Here is a 26,303-nt window from a genome sequence, read left to right on the forward strand (position 1 = left end):
TCCTAATGGAGGTTAGTGATCTCTGTTCTGATGTCTAGAAGATATCTACATCCTAATGGAGGTTAGTGATCTCTGTTCTGATGTCAGGGAGATATCTACATCCTAATGGAGGTTAGTGATCTCTGTTCTGATGTCTAGAAGATATCTACATCCTAATGGAGGTTAGTGATCTCTGTTCTGATGTCAGGGAGATATCTACATCCTAATGGAGGTTAGTGATCTCTGTTCTGATGCCAGGAAGATATCTTCATCCTAATGGAGGTTAGTGATCTCTGTTCTGATGTCTAGAAGATATCTTCATCCTAATGGAGGTTAGTGATCTCTGTTCTGATGTCTAGAAGATATCTACATCCTAATGGAGGTTAGTGATCTCTGTTCTGATGTCAGGAAGATATCTTCATCCTAATGGAGGTTAGTGATCTCTGTTCTGATGTCTAGAAGATATCTTCATCCTAATGGAGGTTATTGATCTCTGTTCTGATGTCTAGGAGATATCTACATCCTAATGGAGGTTAGTGATCTCTGTTCTGATGTCAGGAAGATATCTACATCCTAATGGAGGTTAGTGATCTCTGTTCTGATGTCTAGAAGATATCTTCATCCTAATGGAGGTTAGTGATCTCTGTTCTGATGTCAGGGAGATATCTACATCCTAATGGAGGTTAGTGATCTCTGTTCTGATGTCTAGAAGATATCTACATCCTAATGGAGGTTAGTGATCTCTGTTCTGATGTCTAGAAGATATCTACATCCTAATGGAGGTTAGTGATCTCTGTTCTGATGTCAGGGAGATATCTACATCCTAATGGAGGTTAGTGATCTCTGTTCTGATGTCTAGAAGATATCTTCATCCTAATGGAGGTTAGTGATCTCTGTTCTGATGTCTAGAAGATATCTACATCCTAATGGAGGTTAGTGATCTCTGTTCTGATGTCAGGGAGATATCTACATCCTAATGGAGGTTAGTGATCTCTGTTCTGATGTCAGGGAGATATCTACATCCTAATGGAGGTTAGTGATCTCTGTTCTGATGTCAGGGAGATATCTACATCCTAATGGAGGTTAGTGATCTCTGTTCTGATGTCAGGGAGATATCTACATCCTAATGGAGGTTAGTGATCTCTGTTCTGATGTCTAGAAGATATCTACATCCTAATGGAGGTTAGTGATCTCTGTTCTGATGTCAGGGAGATATCTTCATCCTAATGGAGGTTAGTGATCTCTGTTCTGATGTCAGGGAGATATCTTCATCCTAATGGAGGTTAGTGATCTCTGTTCTGATGTCAGGGAGATATCTACATCCTAATGGAGGTTAGTGATCTCTGTTCTGATGTCAGGGAGATATCTTCATCCTAATGGAGGTTAGTGATCTCTGTTCTGATGTCAGGGAGATATCTACATCCTAATGGAGGTTAGTGATCTCTGTTCTGATGTCAGGGAGATATCTTCGTCCTAATGGAGGTTAGTGATCTCTGTTCTGATGTCAGGGAGATATCTTCATCCTAATGGAGGTTAGTGATCTCTGTTCTGATGTCTAGAAGATATCTACATCCTAATGGAGGTTAGTGATCTCTGTTCTGATGTCTAGAAGATATCTACATCCTAATGGAGGTTAGTGATCTCTGTTCTGATGTCAGGGAGATATCTACATCCTAATGGAGGTTAGTGATCTCTGTTCTGATGTCAGGGAGATATCTACATCCTAATGGAGGTTAGTGATCTCTGTTCTGATGTCAGGGAGATATCTACATCCTAATGGAGGTTAGTGATCTCTGTTCTAATGTCTAGAAGATATCTTCATCCTAATGGACGTTAGTGATCTCTGTTCTGATGTCAGGGAGATATCTACATCCTAATGGAGGTTAGTGATCTCTGTTCTGATGTCAGGGAGATATCTACATCCTAATGGAGGTTAGTGATCTCTGTTCTGATGTCAGGGAGATATCTACATCCTAATGGAGGTTAGTGATCTCTGTTCTGATGTCAGGGAGATATCTACATCCTAATGGAGGTTAGTGATCTCTGTTCTGATGTCAGGGAGATATCTACATCCTAATGGAGGTTAGTGATCTCTGTTCTGATGTCAGGGAGATATCTACATCCTAATGGAGGTTAGTGATCTCTGTTCTGATGTCAGGGAGATATCTTCATCCTAATGGAGGTTAGTGATCTCTGTTCTGATGTCAGGGAGATATCTACATCCTAATGGAGGTTAGTGATCTCTGTTCTGATGTCAGGGAGATATCTACATCCTAATGGAGGTTAGTGATCTCTGTTCTGATGTCAGGGAGATATCTTCATCCTAATGGAGGTTAGTGATCTCTGTTCTGATGTCAGGGAGATATCTACATCCTAATGGAGGTTAGTGATCTCTGTTCTGATGTCAGGGAGATATCTACATCCTAATGGAGGTTAGTGATCTCTGTTCTGATGTCTAGAAGATATCTACATCCTAATGGAGGTTAGTGATCTCTGTTCTGATGTCAGGGAGATATCTACATCCTAATGGAGGTTAGTGATCTCTGTTCTGATGTCAGGTCTTCGGTCTTTTAGGAAACGATGGAGGAAACATGATAATCAAACATTTTTAAGTTCACCGCAAAAAAACACACAAAATATCAGAAATGGTCCGTAGAACAGAAGACACTGGAGCACCATTTAATAAACCTGGATTCTATGTTACCATGTTACTATGTTGCTCTTCTCTAGACACATGTGTTCGTGTGTGTGTATGTGTGTGTGTGTGTGTGTGTGTGTGTGTGTGTGTGTGTGTGTGTGTGTGTGTGTGTGTGTGTGTGTGTGTGTGTGTGTGTGTGTGTGTGTTTCAGCGGAGAACCTGTGTTTCTGGGTGGCCTGTGAGGACCTGAGGCATGGAGAGAGCTCCAAGATCATCCTGAAAGTAGATGAGGTTTACAAGTAGGTTTACACACACACACACACACACACACACACACACACACACACACACACACACACACACACACACACACACACACACACCAACAACACTATAACACACACACCAAGTCTTGTAACTAGCTAGCTACAACACACACACACACACACACACACACACACACACACACACACACACACACACACACACACACACACACACACACACACACACACACACACACACACACACACACACACACACACACACACACACACACACACACACACTCAACATGATGTGAGTGATGTGGTATTATGATCTGAGTGATGTGGTATTATGACTGAGTGATGTGGTACTATGACTGAGTGATGTGGTATTATGATCTGAGTGATGTGGTATTATGACTGAGTGATGTGGTATTATGACTGAGTGATGTGGTACTATGACTGAGTGATGTGGTACTATGATCTGAGTGATGTGGTACTATGACTGAGTGATGTGGTACTATGACTGAGTGATGTGATACTATGACTGAGTGATGTGGTACTATGATCTGAGTGATGTGGTATTATGATCTGAGTGATGTGGTACTATGACTGAGTGATGTGGTACTATGATCTGAGTGATGTGGTATTATGATCTGAGTGATGTGGTATTATGACTGAGTGATGTGGTACTATGACTGAGTGATGTGGTATTATGACTGAGTGATGTGGTATTATGACTGAGTGATGTGGTATTATGATCTGAGTGATGTGGTACTATGATCTGAGTGATGTGGTATTATGACTGAGTGATGTGGTACTATGATCTGAGTGATGTGGTATTATGATCTGAGTGATGTGGTACTATGACTGAGTGATGTGGTATTATGACTGAGTGATGTGGTACTATGACTGAGTGATGTGGTATTATGACTGAGTGATGTGGTACTATGACTGAGTGATGTGGTATTATGACTGAGTGATGTGGTACTATGACTGAGTGATGTGGTACTATGATCTGAGTGATGTGGTATTATGATCTGAGTGATGTGGTACTATGACTGAGTGATGTGATACTATGACTGAGTGATGTGGTACTATGACTGAGTGATGTGGTACTATGACTGAGTGATGTGGTACTATGACTGAGTGATGTGGTATTATGACTGAGTGATGTGGTATTATGACTGAGTGATGTGGTACTATGACTGAGTGATGTGGTATTATGATCTGAGTGATGTGGTACTATGATCTGAGTGATGTGGTACTATGACTGAGTGATGTGGTACTATGACTGAGTGATGTGGTACTATGATCTGAGTGATGTGGTACTATGATCTGAGTGATGTGATATTATGATCTGAGTGATGTGGTACTATGATCTGAGTGATGTGGTACTATGATCTGAGTGATGTGGTACTATGACTGAGTGATGTGGTATTATGACTGAGTGATGTGGTACTATGACTGAGTGATGTGGTACTATGACTGAGTGATGTGGTACTATGACTGAGTGATGTGGTACTATGACTGAGTGATGTGGTATTATGACTGAGTGATGTGGTACTATGACTGAGTGATGTGGTACTATGATCTGAGTGATGTGGTATTATGACTGAGTGATGTGGTATTATGATCTGAGTGATGTGGTACTATGACTGAGTGATGTCGTACTATGATCTGAGTGATGTGGTACTATGATCTGAGTGATGTGGTATTATGATCTGAGTGATGTGGTATTATGATCTGAGTGATGTGGTACTATGATCTGAGTGATGTGGTATTATGATCTGAGTGATGTGGTACTATGACTGAGTGATGTGGTATTATGATCTGAGTGATGTGGTATTATGATCTGAGTGATGTGTTACTATGACTGAGTGATGTGGTACTATGAACTGAGTGATGTGGTATTATGACTGAGTGATGTGGTACTGTGAACTGAGTGATGTGGTATTATGACTGAGTGATGTGGTACTATGATCTCTGTGTAGGAACTTTCTGGCCCCTGGCGCAGCTCGCTGGGTGAACATCGATAGTAGGACCATGGAGAAAACACTGGAGGGAATCAAACGACCTCATCGCTTCATTATGGACGACGCCCAGATGCACATCTACTTCCTCATGAAGAAGGTAACCACTGACCTCAAACACCTGAACCCTGACCTCTGAACTCTAAACCCTAACCTCTCTAGTACTCCTTCCCCAGGTATCTAACCTCTAACCTCTGACATCTAGTACTCCTACCCCAGGTATCTAACCTCTAACCTCTGACCTCTAGGACTCCTACCCAGATATCTAACCTCTAACCTCTGACCTCTAGGACTCCTACCCAGGTATCTAACCTCTAACCTCTGACCTCTAGGACTCCTACCCCAGGTATCTGAAGTCTGAGCTGTATAAGAACATGCTGGCCAAAGCCATCGTTCCCCAGGAGACCAAGAAGAGGTACTCAGGAAATTCTACATTAAAATATATACTTCTCAATATACTATATTACAATATATACTCCTCAATATACTACGTTACAATATATACTCCTCAATATACTACATTACAATATATACTCCTCAATAAACTACATTAAATGATATACTCCTCAATATACTACATTACAAATATATACACCTCAATATAACCTCCCTAATATACTACGTTACAATATATACTGCTCAACATACTATATTACAATATATACTCCTCAATTTAACCTGGAAATTATACTATATTACAATATATACTCCTTAATATAATACATTACAATATACACACCTCAATTTAACCTCCCTAATATACTATATTACAATATATACACACCTCAATTTAACCTCCCTAATATACTATATTACAATATATACTCCTCAATGTAACCTCCCTAATGTACTATATTACAATATATACTCCTCAATATAACCTTCCTAATATACTGCATTACAATATATACTCCTTAATATACTACACTACAATATATACTCCTTAATATTCTACACTAAAATATATACTCCTCAATATACTACATTACAATATATACTCTTCAATGTAACCTCCCTAATGTACTATATTACAATATATACTCCTCAATATAACCTCCCTAATATACTACATTACAATATATACTTATCAATATTCTACACTACAATATATACTCCTTAATATACTACATTAAAATATTTCCTCCCCAATTAAACCTCCCGAATATACTACTTTACAATATATTTTCCTCAATAAAATACATTACAATATATACTCCTCAATATACTACATTACAATATATACTCCTCAATATAACCTCCCTAAAATACTATACTCCTCAATATAACCTCCCTAAAATACTATATTGCAATATATACTCCTCAATATAACCTCCCTAATATACCACTTTACAATATATACTCCTCAATTTAACCTCCCCAATATACCACGTTACAATATATACTCCTCAATAGACTACATTACAATATATACACCTCAATATACTATATTAAAATATATACTCCCTAATATACTACATTACAATATATACTCCTCAATATAACCTCCCTAATATACTACATTACAATATATAATCCTCAATATACTACATTAAAATATATATTCCTCAATATAACCTCCCTAATATACTATATTACAATATATACTCATCAATATACTATATTACAATATATACTCCTCAATTTAACCTGGAAATTATACTATATTATAATATATACTCCTTAATATACTACATTACAATATATACAACTCAATTTAACCTCCCTAATATACTATATTACAATATATACTCAATGTAACCTCCCTAATGTACTATATTACAAAGTATACACCTCAATATTACCTCCCTGATATACTACGTTACAATATATACTCCTCAATATGTGAGAAACTCCCCAAATACAGGTGTGCCAAGCTTGTAGCGTCAAGAAGACTCGAGGCTTTAATTCCTGCTGGAGCGCGTGCTACGAGTGGGTGTTGCTATGGTGACCAGTGAGCTGAGACTGCACTCAATATATACTACACTGCAATATATACTCCCCGAATACATACTCCTGAATATATATTATATATATACTCATTTACAATATATACTCCTGAATATATATTCTATATATACTCATTTACAATATATACTCCTGAATATATATTATATATATACTCATTTACAATATATACTCCTGAATATATATTATATATATACTCATTTACAGGTTAAAGAGGAGACAGGTTAAAGAATACCTTTTAAGCCTTGTGACCATTGAGACATGGATTGTGTATGTGTACCATTGAGAGGGTGAATGGGCAAGACAAAATATTAAGTGCATTTGAGCGGGGGTATGGTAGTAGGTGCCAGGCACACCGGTTTGAGTCAAGAACTGCAACGCTGCTGGGTTTTTCACGCTCAACAGTTTCCCGTGTTTATCAAGAATGGTCCACCACCCAAAGGACATCCAGCCAACTGGACACAACTGTGGGAAGCATTGGAGTCAACTTGGTCCACCACCCAAAGGACATCCAGCCATCTGGACACAACTGTGGGAAGCATTGGAGTCAACATGGTCCTCCAGCCAACTGGACACAACTGTGGGAAGCATTGGAGTCAACATGGTCCACCACCCAAAGGACATCCAGCCATCTGGACACAACTGTGGGAAGCATTGGAGTCAACATGGTCCACCACCCAAAGGACATCCAGACATCTGGACACAACTGTGGGAAGCATTGGAGTCAACATGGTCCTCCAGCCAACTGGACACAACTGTGGGAAGCATTGGAGTCAACATGGTCCACCCAAAGGACATCCAGCCAACTGGACACAACTGTGGGAAGCATTGGAGTCAACATGGACCACCACCCAAAGGACATCCAGCCATCTGGACACAACTGTGGGAAGCATTGGAGTCAACATGGTCCACCACCCAAAGGACATCCAGCCAACTGGACACAACTGTGGGAAGCATTGGAGTCAACATGGACCACCACCCAAAGGACATCCAGCCATCTGGACACAACTGTGGGAAGCATTGGAGTCAACATGGTCCACCACCCAAAGGACATCCAGACATCTGGACACAACTGTGGGAAGCATTGGAGTCAACATGGTCCTCCAGCCAACTGGACACAACTGTGGGAAGCATTGGAGTCAACATGGTCCACCCAAAGGACATCCAGCCAACTGGACACAACTGTGGGAAGCATTGGAGTCAACATGGTCCTCCAGCCATCCGGACACAACTGTGGGAAGCATTGGAGTCAACATGGACCACCACCCAAAGGACATCCAGCCATCTGGACACAACTGTGGGAAGCATTGGAGTCAACATGGTCCACCACCCAAAGGACATCCAGCCATCTTGACACAACTGTGGGGAAGCATTGGAGTCAACATGGACCACCACCCAAAGGACATCCAGCCATCTGGACACAACTGTGGGAAGCATTGGAGTCAACATGGTCCACCACCCAAAGGACATCCAGCCATCTGGACACAACTGTGGGAAGCATTGGAGTCAACATGGTCCACCACCCAAAGGACATCCAGCCAACTGGACACAACTGTGGGAAGCATTGGAGTCAACATGGTCCACCCAAAGGACATCCAGCCAACTGGCAACAAAACAGTGGGAAGCATTGGAGTCAACATGGTCCACCACCCAAAGGACATCCAGACAACTGGACACAACTGTGGGAAGCATTGGAGTCAACATGGTCCACCACCCAAAGGACATCCAGCCAACTGGACACAACTGTGGGAAGCATTGGAGTCAACATGGTCCACCCAAAGGACATCCAGCCAACTGGCAACAAAACAGTGGGAAGCATTGGAGTCAACATGGTCCACCACCCAAAGGACATCCAGCCATCTGGACACAACTGTGGGAAGCATTGGAGTCAACATGGTCCACCAGCCATCTGGACACAACTGTGGGAAGCATTGGAGTCAACATGGTCCACCATCCAAAGGACATCCAGCCATCTGGACACAACTGGGGGAAGCATTGGAGTCAACATGGTCCTCCAGCCATCTGGACACAACTGGGGGAAGCATTGGAGTCAACATGGTCCACCAGCAGTCTGGACACAACTGTGGGAAGCATTGGAGTCAACATGGTCCTCCAGCCATCTGGACACAACTGTGGGAAGCATTGGAGTCAACATGGTCCTCCAGCCATCCGGACACAACTGTGGGAAGCATTGGAGTCAACATGGTCCACCACCCAAAGGACATCCAGACATCTGGACACAACTGTGGGAAGTATTGGAGTCAACATGGTCCACCACCCAAAGGACATCCAGCCAACTGGACACAACTGTGGGAAGCATTGGAGTCAACATGGTCCACCACCCAAAGGACATCCAGACAACTGGACACAACTGTGGGAAGCATTGGAGTCAACATGGACCACCACCCAAAGGACATCCAGCCAACTGGACACAACTGTGGGAAGCATTGGAGTCAACATGGACCACCACCCAAAGGACATCCAGCCATCTGGACACAACTGTGGGAAGCATTGGAGTCAACATGGTCCACCACCCAAAGGACATCCAGACATCTGGACACAACTGTGGGAAGCATTGGAGTCAACTTGGTCCACCACCCAAAGGACATCCAGCCAACTGGACAAAACTGTGGGAAGCATTGGAGTCAACATGGTCCACCACCCAAAGGACATCCAGCCATCTGGACACAACTGTGGGAAGCATTGGAGTCAACATGGTCCACCACCCAGAGGACATCCAGACAACTGGACACAACTGTGGGAAGCATTGGAGTCAACATGGTCCACCACCCAAAGGACATCCAGCCATCTGGACACAACTGTGGGAAGCATTGGAGTCAACATGGTCCACCACCCAAAGGACATCCAGACAACTGGACACAACTGTGGGAAGCATTGGAGTCAACATGGTCCTCCAGCCATCTGGACACAACTGGGGGAAGCATTGGAGTCAACATGGTCCACCAGCCATCTGGACACAACTGTGGGAAGCATTGGAGTCAACATGGTCCACCACCCAAAGGACATCCAGCCATCTGGACACAACTGTGGGAAGCATTGGAGTCAACATGGACCACCACCCAAAGGACATCCAGCCATCTGGACACAACTGTGGGAAGCATTGGAGTCAACATGGTCCACCACCCAAAGGACATCCAGCCAACTGGACACAACTGTGGGAAGCATTGGAGTCAACATGGACCACCACCCAAAGGACATCCAGCCATCTGGACACAACTGTGGGAAGCATTGGAGTCAACATGGTCCTCCAGCCATCTGGACACAACTGGGGGAAGCATTGGAGTCAACATGGTCCACCAGCCATCTGGACACAACTGTGGGAAGCATTGGAGTCAACATGGTCCACCACCCAAAGGACATCCAGCCATCTGGACACAACTGTGGGAAGCACTGGAGTCAACATGGACCACCACCCAAAGGACATCCAGCCATCTGGACACAACTGTGGGAAGCATTGGAGTCAACATGGTCCTCCAGCCATCTGGACACAACTGGGGGAAGCATTGGAGTCAACATGGTCCACCACCCAAAGGACATCCAGCCAACTGGACACAACTGTGGGAAGCATTGGAGTCAACATGGTCCTCCAGCCATCTGGACACAACTGGGGGAAGCATTGGAGTCAACATGGTCCACCAGCCATCTGGACACAACTGTGGGAAGCATTGGAGTCAACATGGTCCTCCAGCCATCTGGACACAACTGTGGGAAGCATTGGAGTCAACATGGTCCTCCAGCCATCTGGACACAACTGTGGGAAGCATTGGAGTCAACATGGTCCTCCAGCCATCTGGACACAACTGTGGGAAGCATTGGAGTCAACATGGTCCACCACCCAAAGGACATCCAGACAACTGGACACAACTGTGGGAAGCATTGGAGTCAACATGGACCACCACCCAAAGGACATCCAGCCATCTGGACACAACTGTGGGAAGCATTGGAGTCAACATGGTCCACCACCCAAAGGACATCCAGCCATCTGGACACAACTGTGGGGAGCATTGGAGTCAACATGGGCCAGCGTCCCTGTGGAAGGCCTTTATCACCTTGTAGAGTCCATGACCCAACGAATGGAGGCTGTTCCGAGGGCAAAATGCATGCAACTCAATATTAGGGAGGTGTTCCTAATGTTTTGTACATATACTCAACGTTTACTACATTACAATATATATATATATCCTCAATACAGGGCCTTCAGAAAGTATTCCTACCCCTTGGTTGATTTCACGTTGTGTTACAGCATGAATTCAAAATGGATTCAAACTTTTTTCTCACCCATCTACACACAATATCCCATCATTTATTGAACAGGTATTGAACATTAAATATCTCTTTTACATAAGTATTCCCACCCCTGAGTCAATACACGTTAGATTCACCTTTGCCAGCGGTTACAGTCTTTCTGGCTAAGTCTTTGGCTAAGCTTTGCACATTCATCTTTAAAAAATTATTCAAGATCTGTCAAGTTGTTGATCATTGTTAGACATTTTCAAGTCTTACCATAAATTTTCCGCCCGATTTTAAGTCAAAACTGTAACTTGGCCACTCATTCAATGTCATCTTGGTAACTCCAGTGTATATCTGGCCTTGAGTTTAAGGTTATTGTCCTGCTGAAAGGTGGATTTGTCTCCTAGTGTCTGTTGCAGGGCGATTTTAGCATGTACATCTTGGTGGGGCAAAAAACATATTTTTTTTGTTAGATGCAAAGCCACTACACAACACATTAATTGCACTATAACGGTGACAAACGGTTCCCACAAACTGTCAGGGCCTACATAAAGCTGTCAGGGCCTACGTAAAGCTGTCAGGGCCTACGTAAAGCTGTCAGGGCCTACGTAAAGCTGTCAGGGCCTACGTAAAGCTGTCAGGGCCTACGTAAAGCTGTCAAGGCCTACGTAAAGCTGTCAGGGCCTACGTAAAGCTGTCAAGGCCTACGTAAAGCTGTCAGGGCCTACGTAAAGCTGTCAGGGCCTACGTAAAGCTGTCAGGGCCTACGTAAAGCTGTCAGGGCCTACGTAAAGCTGTCAGGGCCTACATAAAGCTGTCAGGGCCTACATAAAGCTGTCAGGGCCTACATAAAGCTGTCAGGGCCTACATAAAGCTGTCAGGGTCTACATAAAGCTGTCAGGTCCTACATAAAGCTGTCAGGGCCTACATAAAGCTGTCAGGGTTCTACATAAAGCTGTCAGGGCCTACATAAAGCTGTCAGGGTTCTACATAAAGCTGTCAGGGCCTACATAAAGCTGCCAGGGCCTACATAAAGCTGTCAGGGCCTACATAAAGCTGTCAGGGCCTACATAAAGCTGTCAGGGCCTACATAAAGCTGTCAGGGCCTACATAAAGCTGTCAGGGCCTACATAAAGCTGTCAGGGCCTACATAAAGCTGTCAGGGCCTACATAAAGCTGTCAGGGCCTTCATAAAGCTGTCAGGGCCTACATAAAGCTGTCACGGCCTACATAAAGCTGTCAGGGCCTACATAAAGCTGTCAGGGCCTACATAAAGCTGTCAGGGCCTACATAAAGCTGTCAGGGCCTACATAAAGCTGTCAGGGCCTACATAAAGCTGTCAGGGCCTACATAAAGCTGTCAGGGCCTACATAAAACTGTCAGGGCCTACATAAAGCTGTCAGGGCCTACATAAAGCTGTCAGGGCCTACATAAAGCTGTCAGGGCCTACATAAAGCTGTCAGGGCCTACATAAAGCTGTCAGGGCCTACATAAAGCTGTCAGGGCCTACATAAAGCTGTCAGGGCCTACATAAAGCTGTCAGGGCCTACATAAAGCTGTCAGGGCCTACATAAAGCTGTCAGGGCCTACATAAAGCTGTCAGGGCCTACATAAAGCTGTCAGGGCCTACATAAAGCTGTCAGGGCCTACATAAAGCTGTCATGTCCTACATAAAGCTGTCAGGGCCTACATAAAGCTGTCAGGGCCTACATAAAGCTGTCAGGGCCTACATAAAGCTGTCAGGGCCTACATAAAGCTGTCAGGGCCTACATAAAGCTGTCAGGGCCTACATAAAGCTGTCAGGGCCTACATAAAGCTGTCAGGGCCTACATAAAGCTGTCAGGGCCTACATAAAGCTGTCAGGGCCTACATAAAGCTGTCAGGGCCTACATAAAGCTGTCAGGGCCTACATAAAGCTGTCAGGGCCTACATAAAGCTGTCAGGTGCTACATAAAGCTGTCAGGTCCTACATAAAGCTGTCAGGGCCTACATAAAGCTGTCAGGACCTACATAAAGCTGTCAGGTGCTACATAAAGCTGTCAGGGCCTACATAAAGCTGTCAGGGCCTACATAAAGCTGTCAGGGCCTACATAAAGCTGTCAGGGCCTACATAAAGCTGTCAGGGCCTACATAAAGCTGTCAGGGCCTACATAAAGCTGTCAGGACCTACATAAAGCTGTCAGGGGCTACATAAAGCTGTCAGGGCCTACATAAAGCTGTCAGGGCCTACATAAAGCTGTCAGGGCCTACATAAAGCTGTCAGGGCCTACATAAAGCTGTCAGGGCCTACATAAAGCTGTCAGGGCCTACATAAAGCTGTCATGGCCTACATAAAGCTGTCAGGGCCTACATACAGCTGTCATCAAAATATGACATCATAGTCTTTCATTCTCTGGATTTATGGTGCTTTCAAGACAACTGGGAACTTGGAAAAAACAAGGTCCAATCATGACTTCAGTGATCTTCAGGTCAGAGCTCAGAGGCCTGAGTTCCCGACTTGGAATTCCGAGTTGTGACTTTATGCTGTTAGATGTAGCTTATACTTTCAGTAATATATTCGTTCTCTGATCCTTTGATTGGATGGAAAACATGTCAGTTCATTCTGCAAGAGCTCCGATAGATTGGAGGACGTCCTCCGGAAGTTGTCATAATTACTGTGTAAGTCTATGGAAGGGGGTGAGAACCACGAGCCTCCTAGGTTTTGTATTGAAGTCAATGTACCCAGAGGAGGATGGACACTAAATGTTCTCCGGCTACACCATGGTGCTGCCCTACAGAGTGCTGTTGAGGCTACTGTAGACCTTCATTGCAAAACTGTGTGTTTAAATCAATTATTTGGTGACGTGAATATATTTAGTAAAGTTTTATCTAAAAAGGATCACTTTTTTAATATTTCACTATTTTTATTTTTATGAAATTCACTTCCTCCTCTGAGGAGCCTCGACTGTCCTCAATATATACTACAATACGTACTCAATATACACAGAGTGGACAAAACATTATATATGTTGAGTTGCACTCCCTTTTGCCCTCAGAAACGCCCCAATTCATCAAGACATGGACTCTATAAGGTGTCTAAAGTGTTCCACAGCGATGTGGTCCGTGTTGACCCCAATGCTTCCCACAGTCCATTCATCAAGACATGGACTCTATAAGGTGTCTAAAGGGTTCCACAGCGATGTGGTCCGTGTTGACTCCAATGCTTCCCACAGTCCATTCATCAAGACATGGACTCTATAAGGTGTCTAAAGGGTTCCACAGCGATGTGGTCCGTGTTGACTCCAATGCTTCCCACAGTCCATTCATCAAGACATGGACTCTATAAGGTGTCTAAAGTGTTCCACAGCGATGTGGTCCGTGTTGACCCCAATGCTTCCCACAGTCCATTCATCAAGACATGGACTCTATAAGGTGTCTAAAGTGTTCCACAGCGATGTGGTCCGTGTTGACCCCAATGCTTCCCACAGTCCATTCATCAAGACATGGACTCTATAAGGTGTCTAAAGTGTTCCACAACGATGTGGTCCGTGTTGACCCCAATGCTTCCCACAGTCCATTCATCAAGACATGGACTCTATAAGGTGTCTAAAGTGTTCCACAGCGATGTGGTCCGTGTTGACCCCAATGCTTCCCACAGTCCATTCATCAAGACATGGACTCTATAAGGGGTCTAAAGTGTTCCACAGCGATGTGGTCCGTGTTGACTCCAATGCTTCCCACAGTTGTGTCCAGTTGGCCAGATACTGTGGGGTCCCAAATGATTGACAACCTTGACAAAGATGAATAAAACAGATTGTATAGAATAAATAATACCAGTACGGAGCTATATCTTTTCCTTTATTGATAAGAGTCAATTGACTCACCCTTGCGTTAATCTTAGTATTTGAACTATTTTATACAATCATTTTTGCTCATCTTTATCAAGGGTGTCAATTATTTCAGGCCCCCACTATATACTCCTGAAAATATACTACATTACAATATATACTCCTTAAATACTACAATATACTCACCATATTAATATATACTCCTCAAAATATACCACATTACAATATAAGTATACTCCTTAAATACTACAATATACTCACTATATTAATATATACTCCACAATATATACTACAATATAATCACTATATTGACATATACTCCTCAAAATATACTACATTACAATATATACTCCTTAAATATTACAATATACTCACTATATTAATATATACTCCTCAATATATACTACAATATAATCACTATATTGACATATGCTCCTCAAAATATACTACATTACAATATATACTCCTTAAATACTACAATATACTCAATATATTAATATATACTCCTCAAAATATACTACATTACAATATATACTCCTTAAATATTACAATATACTCACTATATTAATATATACTCCTCAATATATACTACAATATAATTACTATATTAACACTATATACGCCTCAATATATACTCACTATATTAACAATATATACTCTTCAATATATACACCTTAAATACTACAATATACTCACTATATTATCAATATGTACTCCTTATATACAACTACATGCTCACTATATTTACAATATATACACCTCAAATACTACAATATACTCACTATATTTACAATATGTACTCCTCATAAACTATAATATTCTCATTATATAAACAATATATACTCACTACTGTATATACCCCTTATATACTACAATATACTCACTATATTAATTTATATACTGTATTTACTATATCCAACAATGCTCTTGCTCGTACTTCCCGCTCTCTTTACTCTCTCTCTCCTTTCTCCCTGCCTCTCCCATCTCCTACCCTAACTCCTTTCCTCTCTCCCTGCCTCTCCTATCTCCTTTCCTCTCTCCCTGCCTCTCCCATCTCCTTTCCTCTCTCCCTGCCTTCCTTTCTCTCTCTTCCTCCTCTCAGTGTATTTCCCTTCATGAGGCGACAGCGTCACTCTAGCCCCTCTCCTGCCATGGTTACCCAAGCGACGGAAGATGATGGAAAGGCTAAAGAGGCGGGACCAACAGGAACAAGCTCCACAACCAACTCTCAGATCTGATCGCCATGGGAATACCACAACCACCATGTTCACAGCAACCAGATCTGGTCGCCATTGTATCACTATAGCAACCATTCATACTTCTAGAAGTAATAATACTGTCTAGTAGTTATATTTATGAACATAGAACTATAGGTATAGTTTATAGACACAATCTGAAAGATTTCCACTATTCAATTAATGTAGACTTAAGGCCAGTTTATACTTGGTCTAATAACATGTCTAGGGACAATTATAAAGTGACAAGTGTCGCTGGTCAAAACAACCTTTAATTTATACTCCTGTGGACTGTCTGTAGACTGTCGTTGCTACGGTCAGTTTCCTTGTTGCGGAGACGCGAGAAAAGTTCCCGTCTCTGCGACTGTCGCAACGTCCGTTGTCGTGGTTACCGAACGGCGACAACGCGGTAGTTCTATAGTCCTCGGATAGAATGGACCTAGTTTTATTCCCGTCTCTCTGCGGCAGTCAGCTATTTTCTGTCGGCTCACAAGTCTCTTTTAAACGACGATGTTGTGGGTTTATGTTCCTGTAATAATGAATAAAAAGTAGTAAGATATTGTCAGCTATACTCTGGTCATTATTTCAACTGGCTAACGAGCTAGCAACGAACCAAAACATTGTTTTGAAAATAGCTTTTAGTTGCCTGGCTTGCTAGGTTCACATTTACTGAATTCATTTTTTAAATGGGTCTATTGGTGTTAGAGAAAGTCTACTGTTTGGAGCACCGGGCTGCAGATGTCACGTAAAGCCTGTCGTTTTGTGCTTATACTTTTTCATAATGAAAACGACACGTTTGATGTCGGATGACAACTGTCGACATGTCGATAGACAGAGTGTAAACCAGCCTTTAGACTACCCCTTAATTTAGAACAATATGACTGATGAACACCCATAACAGTTACAGGTGCTCATCAGTCAACTGTCATACCTCATCATAATAACTGTCATACCTCATCATAATAACGGCCATACCTTATCATAATGCCTGTTGTATCTTATAATAACTGCCATACCACATCATCATAACTGCCATACCTCATCATAATAACTGTCATACCTTATCATAATTACTGTCATACCTCATCATAATAACTGTCATACCTCATCATAATTACTGTCATACCTCATCATAATAACTGTCATACCTCATCATAATAACTGCCATACCTCATCATAATAACTGCCATACCTCACCATAATAAATGTCATACCTCATCATAATAGCTGTCATACCTTATCATAATGCCTGTTGTATCTTATAATAACTGCCATACCTCATCATAATAACTGCCATACCTCATCATAATTACTGTCATACCTCATAATAACTGTCATACCTCATAATAACTGCCATACCTCACCATAATAACTGTCATACCTCATCATAATTACTGTCATACCTCATCATAATAACTGTCATACCTCATCATAATAACAGTCATACCCCATTACCTTATCATAATAACTGTCATACCTTATCATAATAACAGTCATACCTCATCATAATAACGGTCATACCTTATCATAATAACTGTCATACCTTATCATACTAACTGCCATACCTCATCACAATAACGGTCATACCTCATAATAGCTGTCATACCTCATCATAATAACAGTCATACCTCATTACCTTATCGTAATAACTAACATTCCTTATCATAATAGCTGTCATACCGTATCGTAATAACAGTCATACCTCATTAACTTATCGTAATAACTAACATTCAATATCATAATAGCTGTGATACCGTATCGTAATAACTAACATTCCTTATCATAATAGCTGTCATACCTCATCATAATAACAGTCATACCTCATTACCTTATCGTAATAACTAGCATTCCTTATCATGATAGCTGTCATACCGTATCGTAATAACTAACATTCCTTATGTCCAGACGCACGGTAGAACGTCCAGACGCACGGTAGAACGTCCAGACGCACGGTAGAACGTCCAGACGCACGGTAGAACGTCCAGACGCACGGTAGAACGTCCAGACGCACGGTAGAACGTCCAGACGCACGGTAGAACGTCCAGACGCACGGTAGAACGTCCAGACGCACGGTAGAACGTCCAGACGCACGGTAGAACGTCCAGACGCACGGTAGAACGTCCAGACGCACGGTAGAACGTCCAGACGCACGGTAGAACGTCCAGACGCACGGTAGAACGTCCAGACGCACGGTAGAACGTCCAGACGCACGGTAGAACGTCCAGACGCACGGTAGAACGTCCAGACGCACGGTAGAACGTCTAGACGCACGGTAGAACGTCTAGACGCACGGTAGAATGTCTAGACGCACGGTAGAATGTCTAGACGCACGGTAGAATGTCTAGACGCACGGTAGAATGTCTAGACGCACGGTAGAATGTCTAGACGCACGGTAGAATGTCTAGACGCACGGTAGAATGTCTAGACGCACGGTAGAATGTCTAGACGCACGGTAGAATGTCTAGACGCACGGTAGAATGTCTAGACGCACGGTAGAATGTCTAGACGCACGGTAGAATGTCTAGACGCACGGTAGAACGTCTAGACGCACGGTAGAACGTCTAGACGCACGGTAGAATGTCTAGACGCACGGTAGAATGTCTAGATGCACGGTAGAATGTCTAGACGCACGGTAGAATGTCTAGACGCACGGTAGAATGTCTAGACGCACGGTAGAATGTCTAGACGCACGGTAGAATGTCTAGATGCACGGTAGAATGTCTAGACGCACGGTAGAACGTCTAGACACACGGTAGAACGTCTAGACACACGGTAGAATGTCTAGATGCACGGTAGAATGTCCAGACGCACGGTAGAACGTCTAGACACAGGGTAGAATGTCTAGATGCACGGTAGAACGTCTGGACACACGGTAGAATGTCTAGCCACACATAAAACATGTAAAGTATCGAGGAAAAGCCATCAGCATCCCCGTGTAAATGAACATATATTTACCATATCAGAAACACCACCTTAACATCTCATTAACATAACATGTGATCATGAGGGATCAAATTCTTTCAGAACATTCTAAACATCATTATTAACCCAACACCAGAACATTAAAACATTCTAAACATCATTATTAACCCAACACCAGAACATTAAAACATTCTAAACATGATCATTATTAACCCAACACCAGAACATTAAAACATTCTAAACATCATTATTAACACCAGAACATTAAAACATTCTAAACATCATTATTAACCCAACACCAGAACATTAAAACATTCTAAACATCATTATTAACCCAACACCAGAACATTAAAACATTCTAAACATCATCATTATTAACACCAGAACATTAAAACATTCTAAACATCATTATTAACCCAACACCAGAACATTAAAACATTCTAAACATCATTATTAACCCAACACCAGAACATTAAAACATTCTAAACATCATTATTAACACCAGAACATTAAAACATTCTAAACATCATTATTAACCCAACACCAGAACATTAAAACATTCTAAACATCATTATTAACCCAACACCAGAACATTAAAACATTCTAAACATCATTATTAACCCAACACCAGAACATTAAAACATTCTAAACATCATTATTAACCCAACACCAGAACATTAAAACATTCTAAACATCATTATTAACCCAACACCAGAACATTAAAACATTCTAAACATCATTATTAACACCAGAACATTAAAACATTCTAAACATCATTATTAACCCAACACCAGAACATTAAAACATTCTAAAGATCATTATTAACCCAACACCAGAACATTAAAACATTCTAAACATCATTATTAACCCAACACCAGAACATTAAAACATTCTAAACATCATTATTAACCCAACACCAGAACATTAAAACATTCTAAACATTATTATTAACCCAACACCAGAACATTAAAACATTCTAAACATCATTATTAACCCAACACCAGAACATTAAAACATTCTAAACATCATTATTAACACCAGAACATTAAAACATTCTAAACATCATTATTAACCCAACACCAGAACATTAAAACATTCTAAACATCATTATTAACCCAACACCAGAACATTAAAACATTCTAAACATCATTATTAACCCAACACCAGAACATTAAAACATTCTAAACATCATTATTAACCCAACACCAGAACATTAAAACATTCTAAACATCATTATTATTAACACCAGAACATTAAAACATTCTAACTTAATATCACTGTGAATTAAAAGCATTATGACCAGACAATAGGAGTTATGGTGGAACTGGTGTTGCAGAACACACAGAGAGGCACTGGATTCACAATCTGATTTGTTTCAAAAGGAAAATACACATTCAGAGAAAGACCTCTGGACTAATTACATTTAGATGGCATTAGAATGACATTATTACACTTAGTCATGAAAGTGCTTTAAGGTGAAGGGAGTAAGGAACGGAGGGAGGATATAGAATTGGAACAGGGCCCATTGAGGAGAAGGGAGTAAGGAACGGAGGGAGGATATAGAATTGGAACAGGGCCCATTGAGGTGAAGGGAGTAAGGAAAGGAGGGAGGATATAGAATTGGAACAGGGCCCATTGAGGTGAAGGGAGTAAGGAACGGAGGGACGATATAGAATTGGAACAGGCCCATTGAGGTGAAGGGAGTAAGGAACGGAGGGAGGATATAGAATTGGAACAGGGCCCATTGAGGTGAAGGGAGTAAGGAACGGAGGGAGGATATAGAATTGGAACAGGGCCCATTGAGGTGAAGGGAGTAAGGAAAGGAGGGAGGATATAGAATTGGAACAGGGCCCATTGAGGTGAAGGGAGTAAGGAACGGAGGGACGATATAGAATTGGAACAGGCCCATTGAGGTGAAGGGAGTAAGGAACGGAGGGAGGATATAGAATTGGAACAGGGCCCATTGAGGTGAAGGGAGTAAGGAACGGAGGGAGGATATAGAATTGGAACAGGGCCCATTGAGGTGAAGGGAGTAAGGAACGGAGGGAGGATATAGAATTGGAACAGGGCCCATTGAGGTGAAGGGAGTAAGGAACGGAGGGAGGATATAGAATTGGAACAGGGCCCATTGAGGTGAAGGGAGTAAGGAACGGAGGGAGGATATAGAATTGGAACAGGGCCCATTGAGGTGAAGGGAGTAAGGAACGGAGGGACGATATAGAATTGGAACAGGGCCCATTGAGGTGAAGGGAGTAAGGAACGGAGGGAGGATATAGAATTGGAACAGGGCCCATTGAGGTGAAGGGAGTAAGGAACGGAGGGACGATATAGAATTGGAACAGGGCCCATTGAGGTGAAGGGAGTAAGGAACGGAGGGAGGATATAGAATTGGAACAGGGCCCATTGAGGTGAAGGGAGTAAGGAACGGAGGGAGGATATAGAATTGGAACAGGGCCCATTGAGGTGAAGGGAGTAAGGAACGGAGGGAGGATATAGAATTGGAACAGGGCCCATTGAGGTGAAGGGAGTAAGGAACGGAGGGAGGATATAGAATTGGAACAGGGCCCATTGAGGTGAAGGGAGTAAGGAACGGAGGGAGGATATAGAATTGGAACAGGCCCATTGAGGTGAAGGGAGTAAGGAACGGAGGGAGGATATAGAATTGGAACAGGGCCCATTGAGGTGAAGGGAGTAAGGAACGGAGGGAGGATATAGAATTGGAACAGGGCCCATTGAGGTGAAGGGAGTAAGGAACGGAGGGAGGATATAGAATTGGAACAGGGCCCATTGAGGTGAAGGGAGTAAGGAACGGAGGGAGGATATAGAATTGGAACAGGGCCCATTGAGGTGAAGGGAGTAAGGAACGGAGGGAGGATATAGAATTGGAACAGGGCCCATTGAGGTGAAGGGAGTAAGGAACGGAGGGAGGATATAGAATTGGAACAGGGCCCATTGAGGTGAAGGGAGTAAGGAACGGAGGGAGGATATAGAATTGGAACAGGGCCCATTGAGGTGAAGGGAGTAAGGAACGGAGGGAGGATATAGAATTGGAACAGGGCCCATTGAGGTGAAGGGAGTAAGGAACGGAGGGAGGATATAGAATTGGAACAGGGCCCATTGAGGTGAAGGGAGTAAGGAACGGAGGGAGGATATAGAATTGGAACAGGGCCCATTGAGGTGAAGGGAGTAAGGAACGGAGGGAGGATATAGAATTGGAACAGGGCCCATTGAGGTGAAGGGAGTAAGGAACGGAGGGAGGATATAGAATTGGAACAGGGCCCATTGAGGAGAAGGGAGTAAGGAACGGAGGGAGGATAATAGAATTGGAACAGGGCCCATTGAGGTGAAGGGAGTAAGGAACGGAGGGAGGATATAGAGTAAGGAACGGAGGGAGGATATAGAATTGGAACAGGGCCCATTGAGGTGAAGGGAGTAAGGAACGGAGGGAGGATAATAGAATTGGAACAGGGCCCATTGAGGTGAAGGGAGTAAGGAACCGAGGGAGGATAATAGAATTGGAACAGGGCCCATTGAGGTGAAGGGAGTAAGGAACGGAGGGAGGATATAGAATTGGAACATGGCCCATTGAGGTGAAGGGAGTAAGGAACGGAGGGAGGATATAGAATTGGAACAGGGCCCATTGAGGTGAAGGGAGTAAGGAACGGAGGGAGGATATAGAATTGGAACAGGGCCCATTGAGGTGAAGGGAGTAAGGAACGGAGGGAGGATATAGAATTGGAACAGGGCCCATTGAGGTGAAGGGAGTAAGGAACGGAGGGAGGATATAGAATTGGAACAGGGCCCATTGAGGTGAAGGGAGTAAGGAACGGAGGGAGGATATAGAATTGGAACAGGGCCCATTGAGGTGAAGGGAGTAAGGAACGGAGGGAGGATATAGAATTGGAACAGGCCCATTGAGGTGAAGGGAGTAAGGAACGGAGGGAGGATATAGAATTGGAACAGGGCCCATTGAGGTGAAGGGAGTAAGGAACGGAGGGAGGATATAGAATTGGAACAGGGCCCATTGAGGTGAAGGGAGTCGGTTGCACAGCTGAATGCATTTAAGGGAAAGGGTTACTATGGTTACTAGGGTTACTATGAGTCAATATACCAAGACATTATAGTGTTTGAATCGAGACAGATACCGTGAGTCTACGGGTGCTAGCTGTACTGGTAGACTTCCACTCATTGTGCTAATGCTAGTTAGCATTGGCTCGTGAAATGACTTTTAACTTCCTCCAAAACTGCACACAGAGACATAAATTGTATCAATGAGAAAAACATTTTAATGGCTAGAATCTTGCACTATTCTTTACTCGGGGCTGTTCAGTTCTGGTTCTGGAGGCCCGGGAACACTTCTGTTTCTGCTAGTTAATTACACTCACCCCCTGCTTTTACTAGCAGTCTTCCTCTATCTAGTAGTGAATCTAAACTAGAGGAGGACGAGGAGGAGGAAAGGAGGAAGAGGGAGGGGCAAGACATGATGGATTAGCAGGCAGTGATGTCACTGATGTCATATAAATATATTATTGTGAAAACATTTCATATTCTTGACTAGAAATATATGCCATATATATATATATATATACACCAACAGTTAGCAAAGCTGGGACCACACCAGTATTATATATGTTGTGAAAACATTTCATATCCTTGACTAGAAATATATGCCAGTGTATAGTTGGTCTCCACAGGTCCAGGGTCAGAGGTCAGGTGACAGTGTATAGTTCCTCCTTGGTGCTGTGACAGAGTGTGTAACCACAGACTCCAGGGTCAGAGGTCAGGTGACAGTGTATAGTTCCTCCTTGGTGCTGTGACAGAGTGTGTAACCACAGACTCCAGGGTCAGAGGTCAGGTGACAGTGTATAGTTCCTCCTTGGTGCTGTGACAGAGTGTGTAACCACAGACTCCAGGGTCAGAGGTCAGGTGACAGTGTATAGTTCCTCCTTGGTGCTGTGACAGAGTGTGTAACCACAGACTCCAGGGCTCCAGGTGTTCACGGAGTCGGTCTCTCTGGGAGGCAGGAGGAACACCACACTCGAGGCAACCAGGACGTGCCATAGAGAGTGTGTGTACAGATAGTTGTCCTCCGTCTCAGCAAACACGTACACACACACACCGACCAGCGCTGAGGCCAGGCCTGGCAGGAGGAACAGTACCCAACGTCGCCAAGAGGGGGGGTAGCACTGTTTCCTCTTCAGCCCTCGATACACCTGGAAACACACATTATACAGACGTTACACACAACCTTAACTTTAGCCACCCTTTGCCTTGATGACAGCTTTGCACATTCTTGGCATTCTCTCAACCAGCTTCATGAGGTAGTCACCTGGAATGCATTTCAATTAACAGGTGTGTCTTGTTAATTTGTGGAATTTCTTTCCTTAATGCGTTTCATCCAATCAGTTGTGTTGTTAGGGGTGCAGAAGATAGCCCTATTTGGTAGAAGACCAAGTCCATATTTTGGCAAAAACAGCTCAAACAAACAAGCAAAGAGAAACGACAGACCATCAATACTTTAAGACATGAAGGTCAGTCAATATGGAAAATTTCAAGAACTTTGAAAGTTTCTTCAACTGCAGTCGCAAAAACCATCAAGGGTTAATGGCTACTTGAAGATTCTCAAATATATTTAAATTTGTTTAATTAACACTTTTTTGGTTACTCCATGAATCCATATTTCTACAAGGTAGAAAATAGTAAAAATAAAGAAAAACCCTGGAATGAGAAGGAGTGTCCACACTTTTGACTGGTACTGTATGCATGGATGTATAGTTACCCAGGAGGTCACCATGGATGTATAGTTACCCAGGAGGTCACCATGGATGTATAGTTACCCAGGAGGTCACCATGGATGTATAGTTACCCAGGAGGTCACCATGGATGTATAGTTACCCAGGAGGTCACCATGGATGTATAGTTACCCAGGAGGTCACCATGGATATATAGTTACCCAGGAGGTCACCATGGATGTATAGTTACCCAGGAGGTCACCATGGATGTATAGTTACCCAGGAGGTCACCATGGATATATAGTTACCCAGGAGGTCACCATGGATGTATAGTTACCCAGGAGGTCACCATGGATGTATAGTTACCCAGGAGGTCACCATGGATATATAGTTACCCAGGAGGTCACCATGGATGTATAGTTACCCAGGAGGTCACCATGGATGTATAGTTACCCAGGAGGTCACCATGGATGTATAGTTACCCAGGAGGTCACCATGGATGTATAGTTACCCAGGAGGTCACCATGGATGTATAGTTACCCAGGAGGTCACCATGGATATATAGTTACCCAGGAGGTCACCATGGATGTATAGTTACCCAGGAGGTCACCATGGATGTATAGTTACCCAGGAGGTCACCATGGATGTATAGTTACCCAGGAGGTCACCATGGATGTATAGTTACCCAGGAGGTCACCATGGATATATAGTTACCCAGGAGGTCACCATGGATGTATAGTTACCCAAGAGGTCACCATGGATATATAGTTACCCAGGAGGTCACCATGGATATATAGTTACCCAGGAGGTCACCATGGATGTATAGTTACCCAGGAGGTGACCATGGATGTATAGTTACCCAGGAGGTCACCATGGATGTATAGTTACCCAGGAGGTCACCATGGATATATAGTTATCCAGGAGGTCACCATGGATGTATAGTTACCCAGGAGGTCACCATGGATATATAGTTACCCAGGAGGTCACCATGGATATATGGATGTATAGTTACCCAGGAGGTCACCATGGATGTATAGTTACCCAGGGGGTCACCATGGATGTATAGTTACCCAGGGGGTCACCATGGATGTATAGTTACCCAGGGGGTCACCATGGATGTATAGTTACCCAGGAGGTCACCATGGATATATAGTTACCCAGGAGGTCACCATGGATGTATAGTTACCCAGGAGGTCACCATGGATGTATAGTTACCCAGGAGGTCACCATGGATATATAGTTACCCAGGAGGTCACCATGGATATATAGTTACCCAGGAGGTCACCATGGATGTATGGATATATAGTTACCCAGGAGGTCACCATGGATATATAGTTACCCAGGAGGTCACCATGGATATATAGTTACCCAGGAGGTCACCATGGATGTATAGTTACCCAGGAGGTCACCATGGATATATAGTTACCCAGGAGGTCACCATGGATGTATAGTTAC

General features: G+C 43.0%; 2 protein-coding genes and 1 pseudogene across 2 annotated transcripts in view; 1 reads left to right on the top strand and 2 right to left on the bottom strand.

Annotated features, from left to right (window-relative positions):
- LOC129842398 (regulator of G-protein signaling 11-like) overlaps nt 1-16,763 on the top strand; it is a 49,912-nt gene extending 33,149 nt beyond the window's left edge. Inside the window, exons 10-13 of the mRNA XM_055910940.1 lie at nt 2,829-2,916; nt 4,878-5,016; nt 5,249-5,331; nt 16,062-16,763. Coding sequence (XP_055766915.1) covers nt 2,829-2,916; nt 4,878-5,016; nt 5,249-5,331; nt 16,062-16,197 — 446 coding nt within the window. The 3' untranslated portion in view covers nt 16,198-16,763. The remainder of the gene's footprint in view (nt 1-2,828; nt 2,917-4,877; nt 5,017-5,248; nt 5,332-16,061) is intronic.
- A 2,359-nt stretch (nt 16,764-19,122) lies between these two features.
- Nucleotides 19,123-23,086, bottom strand: LOC129842404 (uncharacterized). The gene is made up of 2 exons (XM_055910947.1): nt 20,811-23,086; nt 19,123-20,756 (listed from the first exon to the last, which is right to left on the bottom strand). Exons 1-2 carry the CDS (start codon nt 23,084-23,086, stop codon nt 20,570-20,572), a joined length of 2,463 nt encoding a protein of 820 aa, XP_055766922.1. The 3' UTR covers nt 19,123-20,569.
- Nucleotides 19,123-26,303, bottom strand: part of LOC129842405 (transmembrane protein 8B-like) — a 50,373-nt pseudogene continuing 43,192 nt past the window's right edge.

This window comes from Salvelinus fontinalis, unplaced genomic scaffold (assembly GCF_029448725.1).
Source record: "Salvelinus fontinalis isolate EN_2023a unplaced genomic scaffold, ASM2944872v1 scaffold_0037, whole genome shotgun sequence".
Taxonomy (NCBI): domain Eukaryota; kingdom Metazoa; phylum Chordata; class Actinopteri; order Salmoniformes; family Salmonidae; genus Salvelinus; species Salvelinus fontinalis.